The sequence below is a fragment of the Danio rerio genome, chromosome 20 (genome assembly GCF_049306965.1).
Source record: "Danio rerio strain Tuebingen ecotype United States chromosome 20, GRCz12tu, whole genome shotgun sequence".
In the NCBI taxonomy this organism is placed as follows: Eukaryota; Metazoa; Chordata; class Actinopteri; order Cypriniformes; family Danionidae; genus Danio; species Danio rerio.
The window spans coordinates 5,131,869-5,155,125 of record NC_133195.1 but is presented as its reverse complement, the minus strand read 5'-3'; the positions used below and the strand labels follow the sequence as shown (position 1 = coordinate 5,155,125).

Here is a 23,257-nt window from a genome sequence, read left to right as displayed (position 1 = left end):
ACCTGACATAGTGAAAGTAACTTTTGAGTGTTGGAGAGAAAAAGCACGTGTCCTTTGGGAGCTTTCACATAGTTTTCCTGTGACGCCGTAAATCTCGGAGGTCTCTCTGTCCGTTATCACAGCAGAGCAGCTGTTACGCTTCTGAATCAGCACATGCCTGAGCGGTGATGTAATGGCCCAACTGTAAACAGCCGTCTGTGTGTGTGGCCTGGCCATGACCCAGTGTCAGTATACACACACGCACACACATATGGCTCCGTCTGGCTTGGGGATGCCCCCTGTCTGCCTCCCCCACCCCCTTCTCTTTTTTTTCCCCATCCAGTTTTATTTTCCCACTGTTGAATGAAGTGAGCGAGGAGGGAGTGCTGGGTGATGTTTGTGTACATGAGTATAGGGCAACCTTAGTTGGCACACATTCTGAGCACGTTTTCTTTTCTGTAGTGTGTTTGCCGAGGGAAGTCTTGTATCCACTTTTGCAGAGAAGATGGCGTAATAAGTTTCTTTTGGCTCCGTGTCTATAGGATTAGTGCGATACAGGGCCAAGACCCAGGGCCAATTTTTTCTCTCTCGTAATATTTAGTTGAGAATAATTCAGCTTGTTTGCTTGTTTATATTTAGTGGTACATTTTAATGATTTGTTGAAAAAAAAAAAAATTCGAATATAAAGCTCCCAGTCTGGCGTTTTTATTGAGAATTTGCTAGTCAGCTTTTATGGTTGGTTAAATTATTAGTTCATTTAAACGATTTGTTGAAATTAAAAACGTAACTTGTGTTTTAAAAATTAGATCAGTAATCTGTTGTGTATGCCAAATATTTCAGGTGTTTTTTTGGCTGTTTTTAGGATTTAAATTGTATTCTGATTTGGGTTGGGCGATGTTGACCAAATTGGCATCGTTTAATTAATTGTAGTGTAGCCCAAATTAATTTATATTTATTACTTGCGTACTTATTTTTTATTAGAAAAATGTTTAGAATAACAACAGATCAATAAATCTTTTTTCTTTTGTATGATAGCACATATTGACCAGGCATACTTCTTATTTTTCTGGTATGCAGAGAAGGGTTGCAGAAAGAGGAAGTATGTCTGGGGTACAAGAGCCAAAGGACTGCAGAATGACTGATAAGTGACGTTACAGCAAAACTCCACCTGTTAATATCAGTTGTGTATATATACTGGAGTCAGGGAAATGTATGTTAGTTGCGAACCTCTTGAATGTAATTCTTGTATTGCATTGGGGTAACGTAACCCAGTGCTGTCTTCAAATTATTCGTTTGTATCTAATAAATTACTTATATTTTTGGCATTGAAGAAAACCCTCTCTAGACTTTTTATTATTGAACACGCTTGGAATTGACTTGATATTCCAACAGTAGCCTACTGTTTTCACTACCTGAGCCACATGGTCTTTGCTTTACCCATAACCAAAACATAAAAGTTACACACAAATGACCACTTGTCAATTAGTTTTTTCTGATCTGTGTCGTTCTAATGGCTTTTCCCAAAGCTGGTGGAGGAGACGAGAGTTCATTTGGAGTTCATTGTAATTTGTATTGTAATTGATGATAACTTTCTTATTTTATTATTATTTTGAGGAAATAATAACAAGTAGGATGCTAGGGCTCGACCGTTTTGGTCGTATATGCACCCGAAATTTTATCTACGCGACATTAAAATATATTTGGAAGCATTTGGGCGAGTACATTCACTTTCACTATTTTCATTGCAAAATCCTCATCGTGTGCCCGGAATTAGGAGTCATTAATGCAGAATGCATCTTTGCACTTAAAAACGCCAAACATAGCACTCAGGAACAGTTGTTATGTGAACTTGCTGAAATAAAAAAAAAGCCCGCTGTGTGGTCTAGGTTGCTGTAATTAATTTTGGTGGTTCCTGCACATGTCCGTTATCATAGGAAAAAAGAAAAATGTCTCCACCATAATCTATGCAAAAGTTATTGTATTCCAACTGATGAGAGGTGCTATACAAGCCACAGGGACCGATCCTTGTTTTCATATTTCACTATTCTTTTGTTTGATCAAACATAATTCACTGTGTTTGGACCACGTCTGACATATAAAAGGATTACTTATGCACATCACCTCAAAAACTGAGGAGAATGGCCCTGAAGCGCACAGCATAAGGTAAGAGATGACAGCTGTCTGTGCTATCTGGGGCTGCTTATTGATCATAAATGTATTTTTTTCACTTCTGCGCCATGGAAACACCGCGATTCATTCAACAACGGTTTGATATGTGAATATAATTCAGTAAAAAGAATGCTAGAACTGTATGAGCACCGGCAAGAGCTTTCATTTGAGCTATAACTTGTACACGTGTCATATATGAACCATATGAAAAATATGAAAATGAACCAATGTTCAATACCCAGCTCGGGTATCCAAAATACTGTGTATTTAAGAGTAAATAACTTTTGTACAGTAGCATAAAACCAAAGTGATGCATATGTGCATAAAATATAGATTCTACACTTTCAAACGAAACCACTAACGGGGGTCTGGTGTAAAGCTAGCCCTTTAAATCTTAAAGCGAAAGTCGACGACGTCACGGACCCGGAACTGGTATCACTCTCTTCAGTCAACAGCCAACGCCCATTCTAAACACTGAATTGAACCAAAGCAATCTGACATTAACCCAATGAAAGGCGACCTGCGAATCCAACTAGCCAGACCAGCGCTAAACGAAGCCCTGATGAAGCCGAATGGCCAACCGTCAATGCATATCTATAGATCCCCCCTTATGCAGATGGCATCATTTTATGGTTGATATGAGTGTATGGTGTATGTTTGAGCTATCAGACATCTCTCAGCACTTCTGCACGATCTGCTCGCGTAAATCACAGAGTTAGTGGATGAAGTGAAATTACGGGCTGTTATCATCATCACGCTGTCTGCAGCTGTCTAATTACCTTCTTCCGTGTGAATCAAGGCCTGCAAATGTACAGCTCCTCAAACTTTCTGAGTTCTTCTGTGGATACTTCTTTTTAAAGTTTTTTTTTTTTTCATCAGGCATTCCCCGTTCCTCATTTTCTCTGCTTATCCCCACAGGACACACTGCAGGAGGGATATGGCAGCAGGGGACAGTCTGGAAAACCAAACCACGATGACATGGGTCTTACTCAGCAGGACCGCCCGTCTAGCCTCCCGGTGAGACATTATTGTCCTATATTTGTCTGAGATTTTGGTCCAAATGGTTTTCCGGGGTTGGTCCGACCCCCTCCAGCCTAACCGTAGGTTCACACCGAAAGCGGCGAGAGCATCAAAGTAGCCGGAAGTCATTCATTTTCAATGAGAGCCGGTGGCGATAGGCGGCGAGGAGCAGCGCGGCGCGGCGCGTCTTCGCCGGCGTGAGCGTTGATGAGAGTTGAAATGAAGTCAACTTCATGGTAATAAGCTATGACGCGGTTCGGCGGCAAGCAATCAGAATGAAGACGTCCACCGCTTGATAGGAGTTCAGAGAACACAGACCAGTGAACTTTGGTTCCGACCACAGTTGTTCCCAAGGGTTTGATGCGGTCGCCGGATTTCCAATTATTTACAATGTTTTCCTACAGGAACATACATTAAATAAGTTACTGCCGAGTTACTGATGTGCATTAATGTTATATAAATTTATCTTAAAAAAGTGGGAATCTCACGCGATGTGACAGTACTGCTGCTTCAGGATATTTCAGACATATGGACACATATTGGATAAACAGAGCAAAGCCACACCACATGCAACTTGATCTTCCATTGTTGTATGAATTTGATAAGAAGTGCGCAACATTTTCACACTAGAAACATGTTTTATGCAGGAATGTAACTGATATGCTGCAACGGCTCCTTTAAATATGAGATCAATGTAGCGAGTTTTGACGCTCTCGCCGCCGGAGCTGAAGGCAGACAGCGTTGTCGCCAGGGCGGCAACCTTGGACGCTCTCGCCGCTTTCGGTGTGAACGTACGGTAAGGCTGCGCCTTGAAATTCCGTCCATAAAAATTACGAACAGAATTGGTGACAAGGGCTCCAGCCCTGCCGGAGTCCAACATGCACTGGAGACACGTCTGACTTATTGCCTATTAGAACCACCTGTGTTTTATTTCTTAGAAGAACGAGGTCATATGACTTTAGAGCAACACGATTCCTGAAAGTGTGACATTATCCTTCACTCGCTGATCCGTGGAGATATTCTCAAGGCTCAAATGATTTATGTGCAAATGCAGACGGCCGAAGGAATTCCAGTCATCATCCATTTCCTAAAAACAGTCCTCCAACCCCTGTGCCCTCCTGAAGCTCTTAGTGCTTCTGTTGAGCCGAGAGGCAGAAGACGCTGCATGGGTATTTAAACGAGCAGAGCTGCAGTCTCTGGTGCTGTCATGATGGGTTTCCCGCAGGGGTTTGATGACTGAGGTAATGTTGTTTAAAAGCCCCAGGCGGCTGCTGGTATCATGCCGGCAGACCTATTTTTAGATGCGTCTGACACAATGGCCCAGTGAACTCCCAGCCAAGGACAAAGAGAAAAAGAATGAACGGTCAGTCTGCATTGTGTGCGTGTGTGTGTTTGGATAATTAGTTTAAAGTGGCTCTCAAAGAGTACTACAGCGGCTCAGTGTAAGAAAAGTACACTGTATTCTAGTGGTGGGCGCTACTGCTTTAAAATAACATCATGATATTTTGAGAATATTCGCAATAACGATATTTATATCAATATAGAAAATGAAATTGGAACGTTTTTTATTGGTGATTCCAGCTGGCAGACTGCAGCATTAATTAGTGCAGATTCTGATAAATCCATCTGGGGTGATTTTCCGAAAACCATCGTTAGCCAACTAAGGTCGTAAGGTTCTATTGTTACAAATGTAGTTCATTGATTTGCCGTTTCCCAAATCCATCGTTCCGGCGAACATTCGCAAACTGCATCGAAATCTTGTATGCTTGCAACTACACCTCTGGAGCTGCAGTTAGAAACATAGTTCCTGGCTGTGTTCTATTCCCAGTTATCCCCCCTATGCTCTATCCATTTAGAACAATACAACATTTAAACTTGAAATGATTAAAAATAATTAAAAAGTAAAGTCAACTCTCTTTGGTGTAATTTGCTTTTAAAGTATTTTTACAGTTCTGTTTTTACGATCTTCATGTTTACAATTGCGTTGCCTTCGCAGTGCACTTTGAAAACATTGATGTCATTTTGAACACAGCTGTGGCTCATGACGAAACTGTAGGTGACCTATTATATAAAAGCGGAATTTACGTTACGTCTCCAAAGCTTGGGAAAACAAAAAACATGGCATACGTTAATGCTTTTAATTTAAAGTAGGTTATTATTATCTATCTGTACTGTATATGACATGGGCCTGTTGGTTAAAACATTTCTGCATGTTTGCATGTCTCAAATTGTAGAAGTAGACTTAAAAAAACAATATCCTACTTAGGGGTGTCACGATTTCGATTTTTAATCAAAATCGATGGAAATTTATTCTCAATTTCGATTATCGAATCAAAAAACAGGCTTGTTGAAGTGCTTGTTAAACTGCAGAAGCAGGAGACCCGTCGACAGAACTTAAACCCTTTCCTCTTTCAATGAAGTCGCCGGTGTTTAAGCATTTTGGATTTCCAGTGAGTTATGTTGACAACGTTTGTGTTGTCGACAAAATAAAAAAAACACAGTTTGCAAGCTCTGCTATGTACGTATTACGTACGGTTCGTCCGATAAACAACAGCGGCAACGCGATCCTCCGCCCGCCCCTGTTGCAAATCCGCTCGCGAAAAGTACACACTCAGGCTCTGTTTACACTGTCTTTGTTTTTAAATGGCATTTTAGAACGACAACGATTTGACATCCACAGTGGCCTGTAGCATTTCTGAGCAGCCCTCCTTCCTCTCTACCTCTGAAAATGCACATCACGTGACCACACAGACACAGACACGCACACAGCCATGCGCTCGAGACAGCAGGTCCAGGCAGTCAGAGGACTGCTTCAATCTTTCACTCTCTTGTACTTAGTCATTTTAGCGAACACCTCAGATACTGTTGGCTGGTTCCTGTTGGTTGTGCACCTTTTTTACCGACGCCATTATAACGACACAGATCACTGCCTATTCACGAGTCCCGCAGAAAAAGTGATTGACAGGTGGTAATTATGTGTGTATCTTGCCTTTTTTCATTTACTGTATGATTTGTTTATGGGTAAAACAAAGACCATGCAGGTCAGGTAGTTTAAACGGTAGGCTACAGATAATTAATTGGTCATTAATTAATTAATTATTCACAATCGAAAATCGAATCGAATCGTGCCTTTAGAATCGAAAATGTAATCGAATCGAGGATTTGGAGGATCGTGACACCCTTAATCCTACTTAATAAAAATAATAATAACCATCATCATCATCATCATCATCATCATCATCATTATTATTAATATTATTATTTAAGGTTGGTTTGTTTTTCATTTCCTAAAAAATAATAAATGTTACATTTAATATCTTAATAAATAGCCTCATTATTTATTTATTTATTTATTTATAAGATTTATATATGATACTGGAATACGTGTTAGCTTTTGTAAGTGATTTTTTTTGTTTTAGAGAGGAATATGTAATGTTCTCAATATTTGTAAAGCAAACATTGGCCCTATATGTGGCATTTACATATATTTAGATTAATATGGAAAGTGAGTGCATATTTTTATCAAAACTAATATTGTATTTTTTTTAAATTGGAGTTTGTGTAAAACAATGAAATTTGCATAAAGAAATGATGGGGTTCTTCTCTAAAGAAGTTTTTACCATCCAGTTTAGAGCATCATTATGGGTGCTTTACGTTATAACTAACTTGGTTCAATCGATGGATCTGCGACAGAGCAGAATCTGAATGCTGAAATGTAAACTTAATGAACTTGATTAATGAAGCAGTTGTAATTGAATAAAATACATGAATAAATATGTAAATGTTCTGAATTTCCATATGGATTACCCTAACAACTTAAAAACGCTGAACCCAGTAGTCCATAGATGATTTGCACAGTGGTAGTACTGCAGCATACACATTTGTAAGGCTTCAAATCATATGGGATGTATGGTTTCCAGATCTTCAAGGGCAAGTGTAGCCATGCTGAAGGCCATGTCAGCTTACACCATCGTGCTTTACCTCAAAAATGTGGCAAAAAATCATTTTCAAGGACTTTCTGCAGACAGGAGGCATGACAGGGGATTATGCTGTGCAAAGCTCACACTGTTTTGGTGCCAGCAAGGTGGATTACATTATGCCTTCGCAAATAAAAACACAATGAAGCAAACGCGTTTAAAAAATCAAGTCAGATTTCATGGTTATTCTGCAATTAGGAGCACAAGCGGATGAAGAAGACCAAAGGGCGAATCTCCTAAAGGGTTTGACACAGAGAGCTCCAAAATGTTTTTGTTTTGTTTGTCTGAAACTGGATTTTTCCTGCATCTATTTAATTGTACACTACCTGACAAACGTCTTGTCATCAATGCCAGTTTTAAGAGCAACAAATAATAACTTGACTTCTTGTTGATCATTTGGAAAAGTGGCCAAAGGTAGATTTTTTTAGAATCATCTGTTGAACATCATCCCGATCATCACAAATACTGCAGAAGACTTATTAGAACCCACATAGACCCAAGATTCTCACAGAAATCAGTCAAGTTGGGTGAAGGAAAATCATGGTTTGAGGTTACATTCAGTATGGGGGCGTGCGAGAGATCTGCAGAGTGGATGGCAACATCAACAGCCTGAGGAATCAAGACATTTGTGCTGCCTATTACATTACAAACCACAAGAGAGAGCAATTCTTCTCCTACTCATACTTCAGCCTCCACATCAAGGTTCCTGCAAGCAAAGAATATCAAGGTGCTTCAGGATTGGCCAGCCCAATCACCAGACATGAACATTATTGAGCATGTTTTGGGTAATATGAAGGCAATGAAGATGAATCCAAAGAATCTTGATGAACTCTGGGAGTCCTTCAAGAACGCTTTCTTTACCATTGCAGATGTTTCCTTAATAAGTTATTTAAGTCACTGCAGAGATGTATGGATGCAGTCCTCCAAGCTCATGGGAGTCATACACAATAATCATTCTTTTTCCACTTCACCATGACTTTATACAGTATATCGATGATATAGCGACATGATGACATCTGCATACAACAATACCTGTCTCCGATGACAATTTAATAACTAAAACGGGAGCTATTTTATTAGTATGGAAGTGGTCTGAGGAAGTTAGACAGAGTTATCCAAAAGTAATGTAAGACATCAGATTTGCACATTAAAAATAATAAATAAATAAATAAATAAATAAATAAAGGGCAAGGCAGTGGCGCAGTAGGTAGTGCTGTCGCTTCTAAGCAAGAAGGTCGCTGGGTCGCTGGTTCGAACATCATCTCAGTTGGCGTTTCTGTGTGGAGTTTGCATGTTCTCCCTGCCTTCGTGTGGGTTTCCTCCGGGTGCTCCGGTTTCCACCACAGTCCAAAGACATGTGGTATAGGTGAATCGGGTAGGCTAAATTGTCTGTAGTGGATGAGTGTGTGTGTGAATGTGTGTGTGGATGTTTCCCAGAGATGGGTTGCGGCTGGAAGGGCATCCGCTGCGTAAAAACTTGCTGGGTAAGTTGGCGGTTCATTCCGCTGTGGCGACCCCGGATTAATAAAGGGACTAAGCCGACAAGAAAATGAATGAATATTAAGTTTTTAGTTATGATACTCATAATCATTCCACATAAATCTGCAGTTTTTAATTTTTTTTTTACAACAATCTCAGCAGAGATAGCAAAAACTGTCCACACATTCTCTCTGGCCCTACTAATCAGCTGTCTCCATTATGCTTGCCTTGTTTAATGTTAGTTGCTAGGTTACCAATGCTACAGTGAGCCCCTCTAAGAACTTAAATTGCATTTGGATTTGTTCTTTTTCTGCAAACTTTAAAAAGGATTTGCTTCACATTGGGATGGAATCTCAGGTAATGTCAGAATGTATTTGTCTTTCCCTGAATGAACTGCCTTCCAGTATCTCTCTCTCTCTCACTTTCTCTCTCTGCCCTGAACTTCATCCGCTTTGTTGATTTTTATTGCAACACAGACCCCCCGCTGATGAGTTGACCTTGTTTGGGTGCTTCTGTGCTGCTAGAAACTTGATGGTCGACCTTTTTAGATGTGTCTGCGAGCTGTCATTTTTCTTCTCTGTGGGGTTTACTGTCTGGCTTTATGGAAACTTCTCTGTCTTTTTCACCCCTTTCGGTCTAACTGTGTACTTCACATCAGGGGCCGTTAAATTGATTTGCAATTGCTGATATTGTGTCTGATGAAAAAAAAGTATTTAAGAGGAAGTGGAGATATGACATACATGGAAATCATGGCGCAATTTTCTACGTCCACACGAGAGAGCGAGAGAGAAATGAGCTCTAATGTGAAGTGAGTTTGATCAGATAACAATGGTGTTGAATAATTTCTCCCTTTTTGTCTTCTCCTTCTGGCTGTGCAGTCGTTCTGTTGTTCTTATTATCTCTTCTGAGAAAGGATTTATTTGTTTTGATCACTAATTCTAACAAGTATATTAATGGCAAAATTAAAATGATAAGATTTTGCATTATTTATATTTTTTAATAACAAAATAATCTAAAGACAAAGGAAATAAACAAAAACAAAAAAGCTCTTGAAGTAAGCTATTACTTCAAAGCTATTGAGGTAAATGTTAAAATACATACAGTTAGGTCCATAAATATTAGGACATTGAGACAATTCTAAAGAAGTGGAATGTTGTGCAATGGCCAAGTCAATCACCTGAGCTGAATCCGATTGTGCTGGCTGAAGACAAAACCGAAGGGAAAATGCACCAAGAACTTGTAAGAACTAAAGACAGTTGCTGTACACAGTAAAAAAAAATCCGTAAAATTTACGTTAAAAAAAACAGCAGCTAACAGTATTTCACCATTAAAAATATGGTACAAACCGTAAAAAGTAGTATCTCATTTTTACAGTAAACTACCGTGTTTCATTAGTTTATAGAGTTAATAAGTCTGTATTTTGAATTACAAGCATCTACACATCTTTTGTTACAAAGATGGACACGTTAACACAGTCATATGCAGTTGGTGATGAGAAAGTTACATAATGAACCAATGCTCATCACAAACAACTTTTCCCACAAGCAGAAAAGAGTAACAGTGTAAAGAAGGGGCTCAGTGTCATTCACACAGCTACTAAATACCAGTATGGTGACACACATAAAATGAAAGTCGTGAAATAAACATTGTTTATCAATATAAGCACACACACACACACACACACACACACACACACACACACACACACATATATATATATATATATATATATATATATAAAAAAACATAAATCTCTAATGTACATCACTGATGGGAAAACAACTAAAACGATCCATAGTATTGTCAACAAAAAGTATAAGTGACATGTCATGCAGGGAATTATGAGAAAGTCAATTTTACGGTTATTCGCTGTATATATTAAGGAAACATACTGTTAACCAGGTTACAGATTTTTACTGTAGCATTTTTACAGTTTTTTTTTTTTTTACAGTTGAAATCACAGCTACTTTTTACAGTGTAGTGGCCTAGCAGGAATGAAACCCAGCATCTGGTGATGTCTATGTGTTCCAGACTTCAGGCTGTAATTGACTGCAAAGGATTTGCAACCCAGTATTAAAAAGTGAGAGTTTAGTTTGTGATTATTATTCTGTCTAATTACGTTTGGACCCCTAACAAGTGGGAGGCACAAATGCAAACTGTTGTAATTCCTACAGCGTTCACCTGATTTGGATGTAAATACCCTCAAATTAAAACCGATAGTCTGCGGTTAAAGCACATGTAGTTTGCTTCATTTCAAATCAATTGTGTTGGTGTACATAGCCAATAATGTTAGAATTGTGTCCATGTCCAAATATTTATGAACCTAACTGTATATATATATATATATATATATATATATATATATATATATATATATATATATATATATATATATGCGCAGTTGAAGTCAGAATTATTAGCCCCCCATTGAATTATTTTCTCTTTTTTTTTATATTTCCCAAATTATGTTTAACAAGCAAGGACATTTTCACAGTATGTCTGATAATATTTTTTCTTTTGGAAAAAATTTTATTTTTTTATTTCGGCTAGAATAAAAGCAGTTTTAAAAATTTTAAACAACATTTTAAGGACAAAATTATTAGCCCCTTTAAGCTATTTTTTTCTGATAGTCCACAGAATAAACCATTGTTATAGAATATCTTGCCTAATTACTCTAACCTGCCTAGTTAACCTAATTAACCTAGTAAAGACTTTAAATGTCACTTCAAGTGTCTTGAAAAATATCTAGTCAAATATTATTTACTGTCATCATGGCAAATATGAAATAGTTCAGTTATTAGAAATGATTTCATTGGCGCGAGCGCGAATCCATACCCTGGCAGTTTGTGGGTCCTTCACTGGGCCTTTTCTCCTTAGCAAAGAAACTTTCCAAAGATGTCTGTTTCTTCATTTTACTGCTTAAGGCTTAAATATTTGGCGCTAAAGTGACCGAGATGTAACGTTGACGGTGAGAAAACGGACATTTTTTAAAATAAAAGACTTTTCAAAATAAAAGATCTTTCAGACTCAGATAATAAATAAAATGGACAACATGACCCACTGCTAAGAATTTTTTAAACATGACGCGACCCCCCCCCCCACCCCCACCCCCCCCCAAAGCTCGCTGAGGCCCCCCTGTTGGGAACCGCAGTTCTACCCCACCTGCACAATGAAAAAATACAATCACTCCCTGAGAGGACATATCATCCTCGAGTCTCGAGAATATATAAAATTAACGAATTGTTCAAGAACGACCCATTCCTATTTACAACTGCAGTGCATGGGTGGATTACTTCGAAAACTTTACACTACCTGACAAAAGTCTTGTCATCGATCCCAGTTGTACAAGCAAGAAATAATAACTTGACTTCTTGTTGATCATTTGGAAAAGTGGCAGAAGGTAGATTTTTCAGAATCAGCTGTTGAACTCCAGCCCAATCTTCACAAATACTGCAGAAGACCTACTGGAACCCACATGGACTCAAGATTCTCACAGAAATCAGTCAAGTTGGGTGAAGGAGAAATCTTGGTTTGGGGTTACATTCAGTATTGGGGCGTGCGAGAGATCTGCAGAGTGGACAGGAACCTCTTCAGCCTGAGGTATCAAGACATTTGTGCTCCCCATTACATTGCAAACCACAGGAGAGGGCAAATTCTCCAGCAGGAGAGCGCTCCTTCTCATACTTCAGCCTCCACATCAAAGCTCCTGAAAGTGAAGAAGGTCAAGGTGCTCCAGGATTGGCCAGCCCAGTCATCAGACATGAACATTATTGAGCATGTCTGGGCTACGATGAAGGAGGAGGCATTGAAGATGAATCCAAAAGATCTTGATGAACTCTGGGAGTCCTGCAAGAACGTTTTTTCGGTCAAATTAATTATCCGTCTGCTTTTATATTGGAAACAGCAATGATATAAAAACTGTCATTTAAGCGGATATAACCGTCCCTGTTAGAAAATGAAGTGTGTCAGCTGCCATGATGCGTCTACGAGAGAGGGATTACACACATCTGTACGAGCTCATCACAGCTGGCTTATCTTTGGTGTCGGAGAGAGACAGAGGTTATAAGCCCAGCCTCAATGCTGTTTATCTGTGTATCAAAGCTTCTGTCACCTGCAGTTTGCTCAGCGCTCACCTCTGTGAAGGGTAAAATGCTGTTTCTTTGGCAGCCCTTGTTGCTGTAATCATAAATGGCTTTGTCTCAGCAGCGGAGCCACGTACACGCACTCTCTCTCTCTCTCACACACACACACACACACACACAGATTTTATTCATGTCTCCCCCTGTGTCATCTTTTTTGAACAAATATTGCTTTGGTGTTCTGCTTTATTTTTTTAAACCGCTTTTACGTGCCTTGGGTATTATGGGCTGGCGGGAATCTCTGTACAGTTTATCCCTTTTTACCTGATGCCTTCAAAGTCTCTCTCTTTGCTTGCGTTAAGATCTTCAATGCGTTGCAGTTGGGGAAAACATTAAGAGGTGAAATGCGCACGAGCGAGAGCCAGATTGATGGCCTGCGTTTCTCTCGTGGTGGGTTTTGCGCGCTCTGCCTCGAGCCGTGGGCTTTTTCATCATCTTCTATTAAAGGGAATTTGAAATGCGTTTCCTGGCCTCTATTTATTTAATCAAGCACTTCCTTTAAAAGACGAATCAAATAAACATGCGCTGGACCTTGCAGACGTAATTAGACCCCTTTTGGTCCTAGTCAATTCCTTTTCTTTTTGTCTTTTCTGTTGGAGGAGCTGGCTTTAGCAAAAGCTCTCAAGGATGGTAGCTTGTAGAATCATGGGATTGTTGGTTTGTTTCTCTTTCGGCCATGACAGCTTGTATCCTGAAGGTCACAGAGAAGTCGTAAATCTCAAAGATGAAAGGGGGGGTTTATTTTCTAGTTAATGAAACTGACTCTGAGACTAGTTGGCTAATGTTGTGTTCACACCAGACGCGGAACGTGCGCATAAATTGCGCTATTCGCACGTAAATAGACACGTGAACATTTAAGTTTACTCGCTTCATTCACATGTCAAAATCTGCTTCATTCGTGCTTCAAATCCGCTTCACAACAAACATGGATTCGCGTGATGGGCAGGGCTTCTGTCTGCCCGGTGACTCTACCTTCGTTGCTAAATGGCTAACATGGATTTTATTGAGACAATAGCTGTGTTTATGTGCTTTATGAAGGCTGAAAAACAGCGTCGATTCATTTGGAGCAGTGTCTGAGTCCACTGGATTCTTTCAGAGGTGCGCCCAGATCTGTGAGCTCATAAACTCCTCCAGAAATTTAACCTGGATGATGGAAGCATTCAGTGGCGCTTCTGACTGAGCCTATAGCCCAGTTCGATGAACTGTTGTCGGTGTGGGTAGGAGGATTTCCCCCGGGGACACCAACAACAGGCACTACGTCATAATCACGCCCTCCACAAGTGCAAGCTCCTGATTGGTTAACGCGTGCGAATGTCCGCTGAAGTTTAGATTTTTGACCTGCACATGGCAACATGAAAAAATCTGAAAAAATAGCTTAAAGGGGCTAATAATTGTGACCCTAAAATGAGTTAAAAATAAAAATAAAAGCTTCTTTTATTCTAGCCGAAATAAAACAAATATAACTTTCTCCAGAAGAAAAAATATTATCAGACATACTGTGAAAATTTCCTGAATCTGTTAAACATCATTTGTGAAATATTTGAAAAAGAAAGAATAAAATTCAAAGAGGGGCGAATAATTCTGATTTCAACTGTATATGAAGTACGATTTTGATGTATATTTTCATTATTTTATTTTTATTTTTTAACAAATGTTATTTAACAAATTTATAAGGCATTTATTTATTATTAGTAGTAGTGTTATTTATAAATAACCATGTTCGTATTTAGTAATAAATCATGTACTGATCTCTGCGCTATAGTAGCAAAACTAGTGGAGTTGTTTCAGTATCATAGCAGAAACAGTCACTAACCATGTGGATATAGTAAAAACATTTCACTTCCTGTGTGGTAGTGTTAACCTGCTTCACAAGAAACAGTGGGTGGGAATTTTAATGGTTGCATTTCCTTTTGTTGTGAATTTTTTTTTTCTTCTGGTGGTCGCTGGTTGTTGATCCACATGTGAGAAATACATTCCACTACCAACCATATTGTTTGTTTTGTTTCGAATGCTTGTCGGTGTCTTGTTCCTCACAACATCTGTACCCTCCCCTTTCCCATTAAATGCTTGAGGGGTTTGTGTTTATCATCTCAAGGAATGGATGTAATGGAGGTTTCGCATAGAACATTCTAGGCACTCCTTTGGGTCCTTATGCTGAACTCAGACTGCATGATTTTGAAAGTAGTCATATCACACATGTTTTCACACTGCATGACTGGCCCAGCGTTTTGTTGCTGCTTTGTTTACACTGCAAGATGGATAGGCGACAGGGGCTTTTACATTGCATTACTTTATAATAGGAAGAATCGCTGCCAACTTCGTCCAAACTACGTCTCACAACCAAAAACTCGTCATTTATCTTTTGTTATTAACTACATAACGAGAAAGAAGCCTTTAATGGGGTAGAATATTTACATGTTTGCTCACCTGGGTTTGAAGGGAATTAGCAATTTCTCCTCAACTTTCTTATTTAACTTTCTGTATGAAACGTCAAACAGACACGGGTGCTCCTGTCAAACCTCCACTAGTTTTTCCTCCATTTTTTTGGGTCCAAATAAATCGAAAATAAGCGCTGTTAACTTCTCCGTCAACCTCCCGCTGGCCTGCAGGTACCCACATACAAGTGAATGCTGCGCTCTCATTGGCTGTAGGCGATCGCTGATGTTACTTTCAGTCTAAACTCATTTCACCTCGCATGATTTGAATCATGATACAGATATTTAGCATGCCAAATGTCTCACAGCCATCTGCAACTCATCGCGATTCTCTCAGATCGCGTCTTTGATAGTTCATTCTGTGTGATTGACACTTGTATGAACGAGCACCGAGTCAAAATCGTGGCTAAAAACATGTAGTCTGAACTTTGCATTATTTACACCTGTTACTAACATACCTCTTGGGTGGTCCGATCTCAGGTGGTTAGCAATACACCTGTGTTTACATGCATTTCAAAAGCAACTCCTGTTTGTTTACGGAATTATTTAATTGGCGTTGAGCTCCAGAAGAAGAATCAACAAGCTATGCTTGTCAAGCAATCCCAACCAAAAAATCCCAGAAAATATGTGATCGAATTATGATTTATGATGGAAATAGCTAATTCCTGGCCTCCATCCATCTCTTCTCATTATTCCTCTCAGGCTGAGCATAATCAACAGAAACAGCACACCCTGTTTGTGTTTTCATCACTCTTTCCTTTTATTGACCCTTTTCAGGGACCTGATCTTTTTTCAGACAAGAGATATGTCTCTTTGAACTGCGCACTGTCTAGCCAACCGGTGTTTACATGAGAGTTGGAGTGGAGAAATTGGAGCAGTTAATGAGAAAAGGTGAGAGCTCAGCACGGCTTTCAGAAGCTGAATATTCAGAAGCATAAATATGAGCGAGGCAAAGGCATGATGGCTGGAAGAAAAAGGAAAGGTTTGTTCTAAAATCTTGTGAGCACCTTCTGGCAACATGTAAACTATAATATAAACTCATAAGTGACTACTTTGAAACGATGTACATAGACAGCAACAAATTGTGATTCTCTTATAAGAGGGGCGGGAGACTCACAGGAAACAGAATAGTTTAAACTTCCGAGCTTGTACACCGAGACTAATAACCCCGCACACTGGGTTAACTTTGACTGAGGCTATAACTAAGGCAAATCCGTTATTTCCAATGGAGGGACGCACACGCAAGGCAACGCTCACACACTGAAGTTTAAAAAAGACGCAATGAAAAGCGCACAGGTTTGCAAACCCACCTAAAGTTACAAACAATGGCGCTGATGAGAGCGATTGTGGTGAATGTTGATCCGCCAGCCGAGATCAATCGAGTGTTTTCGGAGAGAGTGCTGAGAGACTCGGTGGATCAGCTGTTTTTAATGGCCTGAATCTCGATACGTTGTATTCTTTTGTTCAGCGCAAATGGCTGGTATAAGTAAAATCCCTGTTACTCATTCGCAGGAAGACGATGAAGGCTCTTGTGTCGAGCCCAATGAGCCTTACATCCTTAAATAGAGCCAGGGTGTTTCTTTGGATACATCGCTTTGACTCATGCTGAAAATGGTGGACGTGAAACAACAAACTGAGGATATGGTAATGCGTGCCTGTCAATCAATATTGGTGGGCGGGGGGATTGCACTCCTACATCAAGATGCGGTCGGTCTCAAAACCGCTCCAATTGGTCCACCGTTTTTATGTTGTTAAATTGAAAAAAAAGGACTGGGTGTGTTTATATCACCCCAATATAACGGTCTTTACACTATACCCACATACATGTCTGACCAAACAGCTTGAAAAGTAGATTTTTCACCATAGGTGCACTTTAAATTCAAGTGCAGTACCTTTTGAGTAGTGGGCAATTTCGGACGCAGCCTTAAGGCTGATTTATATTTCTGTGCCAAGCACACGCGTATGCAACAGTGCAGCCTATGCGTGTGTGGGAGGGTTATATTGTATCTTTCACTTGCATACATTGAAATACTATTGGGAAGGAAGGGGTTAACATTTGTTTATTGTTTTACATGTAGAACACCCCCTCTGATACCTTAAAGAAAATTCATTATCGTGTGTATGAAGAGGAAGCCAGTGCACGAGGCTGGTTGAATAGCTCTGCACTCCTTTTTCTGTTCTGACTGTTTTCACAAACAATAAATCGCTAAAAGATATATGAAAGTGAATATTTATTTACACAATGCAGAAGAGACGCAAAAGACTAGTTACACGTGGTCGCATAGTCCTCACCGTGGCCATTGGCGACGCTGACGCGCACCTCTTTTAAAAATGTAACTACGTATTGCAATGACACGTAGCGCAAGCTCTGTAGTTGGTCGGCTTGGTAGCGCTGACGAGTGTGGGCGAAGATGAGAGCCGTTCGAGCCCGTTGGAGCAAGTGTTTACAAGTGTGGGGTCTCGTGAAAAAGTTCCAGATGGAAACTGTTGATTACCTTATGATTAAAGTTGTTGTACGTCCGCTGATTCCCGCCTCAAAATGAGTGAGTTTGAGCAACTTGTACATTAGGGTAGCATTCGAAATAACAAAGCACCTGCGAAGAAACTCGACATAAACCTACTACCAGCTAGCGTTTCTGAAGTGTTGTTGCAGAGCATAAAAAATTATAAATTCATGGCTACACGCATTGCAAGCACCGTGGGTCACGCTGATCACTTGACGTAGGAGCATAAACCAAGCTTTAGAGCAGGGGTGTCCAAACTCTGTCCTGGAGGGCTGGTGTCCTGCAGGTTTTAGCTCCAACTTGCCTCAACACACCTGCAAGGATGTTTCTAGAAAGCCTGGTAGGAGCTTGACTAGCTACACCAGGTGTGTTTGATTAGGGTTGGAACTAAACTTTGGAGGACACCGGCCCTCCAGGACCGAGTTTGGACATGCCTGCTTTAGAGTCTTGGCTAACAAGGTAGAATCAAGTGTGGTTGATTAAAGACCAGGACATACCAAGCTGATGGTCAGACATTAGGCAATATTGTGTCATCGATGAGCATCTGTCAGATGATTTTTTCGAATCTGGTGTTTGCCCGGGTATGTAGAATAGTCTTTAATAAAAGAGAATGCTCTGACTAATGAAACCAAGAAAAATTGCAAGTCAAGTGGATACACATAGAAGTTGGCTCTCGTTTCATAGTATTTCTTAAATACTTGCAATTGATATAGATTATCAGATATATTTGGACAAGCGAATCCCTCTGGTGAGTGAAAATTACTGTTTATATCAATGATCTTAAACTTAATCACTGGAGGGCCACAGCTCTGCACAGTTTACCTCCAACCATCTCCAACTCACACCTGCTTAATAGTCTCTAGTAATCTTGAAAACCTTGATTAGTTGGATCAGCTGTGTTTGACTTAAGCCTGGTTTATACTTCTGCGTCAAGTGACCGGCGTTACCAACGGTGCATGCAACACGTGTAGCTGTGCATTTATACTTCTGCGCACTGTCTCTGTTGGTCTGCATTAACACTTCCAAAACGCTAGTTGGCAGTGAGGTGTAAATGTTCCTCTGTGTCGAGTTTCTTCGCCTGTGTTTTGTTCTTTCTGAAGGCTTCCGGGATTTACATGTGGCTCAAACTCGCTCATTTTGAGGCAGGAACCGGAGGACGTGCAACAACTTTAACTATGAGGTAAACACAAAACAAAACTTTACATCTGGAGCTCCTTCACGGGACTCCACACTTGTAAACAATCGATCCATTGGGCTCGCGCCGGTCGCGTGGCTCTCGGTCCCGCCCAGACTCGTCAGCGCTACCAAGCTGACCAATCATAGAGCTTGCGCTACGCGTCGTTGCGACGTGTAGTTACATTTTTTGAGAGGTGCACGTTAGCAATGCAGACGGCCACGCCATAGCTGCGTTTGACGCAGAAGTATCAGTCTTTAGGTTTGTAGCAAAACTGTGCAGAGCTGCAGCCCTCCAGGAACTGAGTTTAGTGGTACATAAACACTGATTTGTTTACGATTTGTGTGTGTGCAGCACTGGTTCAGTTTTCTCTTTGTGGAATGACAATACACTGGCATCTGAAAGATCAAGAAGGCACAGAAAGTACGTTCTCTTTTCAGTCAGCAGTTGTCCAATAGGTGTTTTCACATGCAACTCTTTGGTCCATACGGACCAGTCGCAGCTGACAACAGTTTTTTGTGGTCGCTTGTTCTTTGATGTCAACTTGATGTGTCCTGGGCTTAAGGAATCATTGTAAATGTGTAGTGTTCGGGATCTTTGGGACCAGTGATATGAACCAATGTTCCAGACTGACCAGCTGACAAATATCTTCAAAATTCCCCTGAAACCATAAAACAAGAAGAGTGTAAATTAGTCCACACCAGCAATTCAGCTGATTTTCCCCTCCTTCCCGTAGTAGAGTTTCCTCTAGCATGTTGCTAAGATAGACGTCAGACTAGTGAATGAAATAAAAGCACAAAAACTATTGATTAAGCTATTATTTATAGCTTTGTGTTAAGCATTTATAATACAAGTTAATCTCTTCTTGTATCATGAATAGATTGATTCTCTGATGTGCCTTCTCAAAAAAATATACATGTGATACTGTCTTACAGATTGTCCAAACAAAAGCATGTACTTTTCGCCACAGCCTTCATATTGAGGGCATGACTGATGCCTTAAAATTCTGCCTATGTAGGCAGCTCGCTAGATTTGGGGGATTCACAAAGCCTTTTGCTGTATCACTGTGGTGCTTCACTGATCTCTGCCTGGTTTTGATGATTTCCACTCAAAAGAGTAGCTCTCTTTCTATCCTCCCTTGCTTTCCCTCTCATTTTAGTCCCGCTGTCTACCCTTCATTCGTTTTTGCCTGTCCTCTTGTCACAGACTGGCTGGAAGGGGAGGATTGTGTCTTTCCCGCAATAACACAGCTGCAGTGAGACAGACACGGCCGACTCACTCTCACAGCCGCTCTGCAGCGCTCTAATTTACCGAGAGCTTGAAAGAATCGTTGTTTATCCCAGAGCCCTGCAGGCTGATCTGTATCCTGTCAATGCGGCCCTCTCCCCCACCATTCCGCCGTTCCTCTCCTTCACTCCACTCTGTCTTCCCGTGCTCCTTTGATTCCACTCCCTCTCTCCGTGCTCCACAACTTGTTCTCCATAATTAGAACGAGCACGTAGGGGATGGAAAATGAGGGAGGGGAGAGAGGCGCCAGGGCCGTGCTGATGAGGCAGACGAGAGAGTCTTCTGATTGGCTGAGCCGTTGACAGGGGACGCGAGGGGGGATGGGAATCTGCAGCGCGATTGGCTGGAGCTGCTCTTCGGGGAGGAAGTGAAGGATAGATCGAGGCCTAACTCGGCTGTGTATGTGCGTCTCGCACTCGTTTTCTCTCTGAAGCCTCTACAGGGATCCAGGCTGCTCTCATCAACAGCTCATCAAATCAAGCACAGCCTTGCCGTTGTCTACCGTGTCTCACTCGCTCCACAGACGCATACATTAGTCACTGCCTGCGTGAGAGACGAAAGACGAAGCCCTTTTATGTTTCGCCGAAATCTTTTATCCGTCCTTTCATTCTCCTTCATTAAGGATGTGCAAAATGACAGAATTTCGAAATCCACTTGGCTTGTCTGAACGGCTAGTTGACCCATTCGGCTTCAGTAATTCTCCCTCAATGATTAAAAATCTGGTTTTAATGTCAATCAATGGCACATGTTTATATAAGTCATGCCTTGCGTTCAAAACTAGCTAGGTGGAGCTCTGTGAGCAGAATGCAGAAAGCAGACTCCGTCATACGCCTAGTGCTAAAAATGAAAAGATGCGACAATCGCCAATATTAAAGTCTACAGCAACCATTTGAATATCATAATGAAAAACTAGTCTACCTCACTAATTGACAATTAGTTGACCCATCCCTATTTTGCCCGTAAATGACAAGCTGTCCCATTACAGCTTGTCAATAAGGAAAGATAATCCAAAAGCTGTTTCATGCCTTTAGGCGCTCTCATTGCCCATATTAACAATGCTAATTGGTTCAGTGGATCCAATTCTTTTTTAATTTGAGTTTCAAACAGTCTTGTTTTGTTAATTGATGATAAGGGAATTGTGGTCCTCTGTAGATGGATTACACTCTGTCAAAGAGAACGCTAAAATGCCAATGGAAATATGCTCCAGCTGTGACCTTCCTCAGACTGTCTGGGGAGATATAAAACCAACGGGCCATCATTTCTTGTACGGTCGCTTGAACCCCAAACACTAGCCGTTTTCTCAAGCCAAGACCTTGACAAGGAAGTTGTTCAGCCAGCGAGACGATGGAGCTTTGTCTTGCTGCAGCTTTACTCTGCGGACCTCTTGACTTTTGACAGGAAATGAAAGATTAATGTCTGCTTTTAACAAAGATCGGATTTGAGGGCCACAGAGGGGAAGCTCTTGAATGTTCGTGTGCGCACAGAAGCCCCCTTTCGTTGTAGCATCGAGTCTCAGAGCAGCCGAGCTGGAGAGTGCCATGCAGTTGAGCTGAAGTACGCTTGCCTCCTTCATCTCAGTATTCTTTCATCCGTTTATTTCTGTGTTGCTCTGGGGCAGAATAAAACGTAGCCTCTCAGGAATATTCACGTGCTTCAGATGACTGTGATACAGTGCTGGCTCTAAAATTCACAGAGCCCAAAATTGGTTTGAGTTGGCCCCCTCTCCCTTGAGCCCAAAGAGTAGGATATACCATAGAGCAGTGGTTCCCAATCCTGTTCCTGAAGCGCCCCCAACAGTGCGCATTTTGCATGCTTCCCTAATCAAACACTTCCTATTCAGGTCATCAGCTCGTTAGTAGAGACTACAAGACCTGAAACGGGTGTGTCAGATAAAGGAGTCACTAAAACTGTGCATTGTTGGTGGGGGGAGGTTTAGGAACTGGGTTGGGGGTGCCATAATGCACCTTTTGTGGGCTTATCTCGTAACAGTTCCCAAATTGATATGAAAAGAAAATGTAAAATATATCTACAGAACCCATTCCAACTGATGCCCAGTATTAAGCTGAAAGTGTATCGATAATATTGTGATATTTAACGACATAAAGAACAATTAATTAGTGATGGGTGAAATGGCCATGAAACTATGTTCATTTATTCCATAATTTTACTTAGTCTCTTTACTCATTCGGGGGCACCAAAGCGGAATGAACGGTCAACTTATCAAGCATATGTTTTACACAGCTGATGCTGCAACCCAGGACTGGGTAACACCCATACACACACATGCACACTTATACACATGCGAACTGGGCATGCCATGGTTCTAAATATAATATTGAAGCGTACGGTACAACCTCCACGGTTCAATATGCACTTGTGAGTTGCGGTTTTCTCGGTTTTGCGTTTAGATAATTTATGTGCGTTTTATATCCCCCCGAATTGACTGTGTGCCTGTAAGTCCATGAGCTGAGATGAGGAAACTCCTCCCCGCGAGTAAATATCCAATCACTATGCTTTAAAGTTAGGGGGCGCTTGACCATTATTCCACACTTTAACATGGCGAGCGGCGGTGAAGTAAGATTAGGGCAACAGTACAAGCAAGCGCCGGCGAAGTGAGACAACAATACGAGAACGCGGCAGCATCTTTCAAATCTGCGGTGAGGACCAGTGCCGGCCTGTGGCATATAGGCAAATGCTAAGGGCGCTGTACATCCAGGGGGGCGCCAGAAATGAGCGCGGTTAAGTTGGTTTTGTTATCGATATTCCTGACACATTCAGTGATAAACGGCAATAACTCAAAAACCTCTTACCCTAAAAATATGTAAAGTGTGTTTCCTACAAAAAGACAAAGCTGGTTATGTTTCATAGATGTCTTTTTTTTCCGCTCGATATTACGAGCACTGCTCCATTTAAGCCCTCGTAATATGCGTTTAGCCAGGAGAGCTCACGCTGAGCAGAGCTCTCAGTAAGGGACCGTCGGAAAAGTGCTTCTATTTTTTTTTCGTTTTTTTTTTTTTTTGCTCCGTCCTGCGTGTTTTGTTTTAAACACAACTAATTTTCTCTTAAATGAACACAAACTGTTACTAAAGTAGTC

At 40.9% G+C, this 23,257-nt stretch overlaps 1 protein-coding gene across 25 annotated transcripts in view; it reads left to right on the top strand.

Annotated features, from left to right (window-relative positions):
* arid1b (AT-rich interactive domain 1B) overlaps window positions 1-23,257 on the top strand; it is a 160,650-nt gene that overhangs the window by 48,386 nt on the left and 89,007 nt on the right. For 16 of the 25 annotated variants that reach the window (XR_012395656.1, NM_001346215.1, NM_001346214.1 and 13 more), the window contains 1 exon segment: window positions 3,067-3,165. The exons of the other annotated variants lie outside the window; for them this stretch is intronic. Coding sequence is in view for 15 of the 16 variants with exons in the window: in NM_001346215.1 (NP_001333144.1) it covers window positions 3,067-3,165 (99 nt within the window). In the remaining variant the exon portion in view is untranslated. 25 annotated transcript variants of the gene reach the window in all.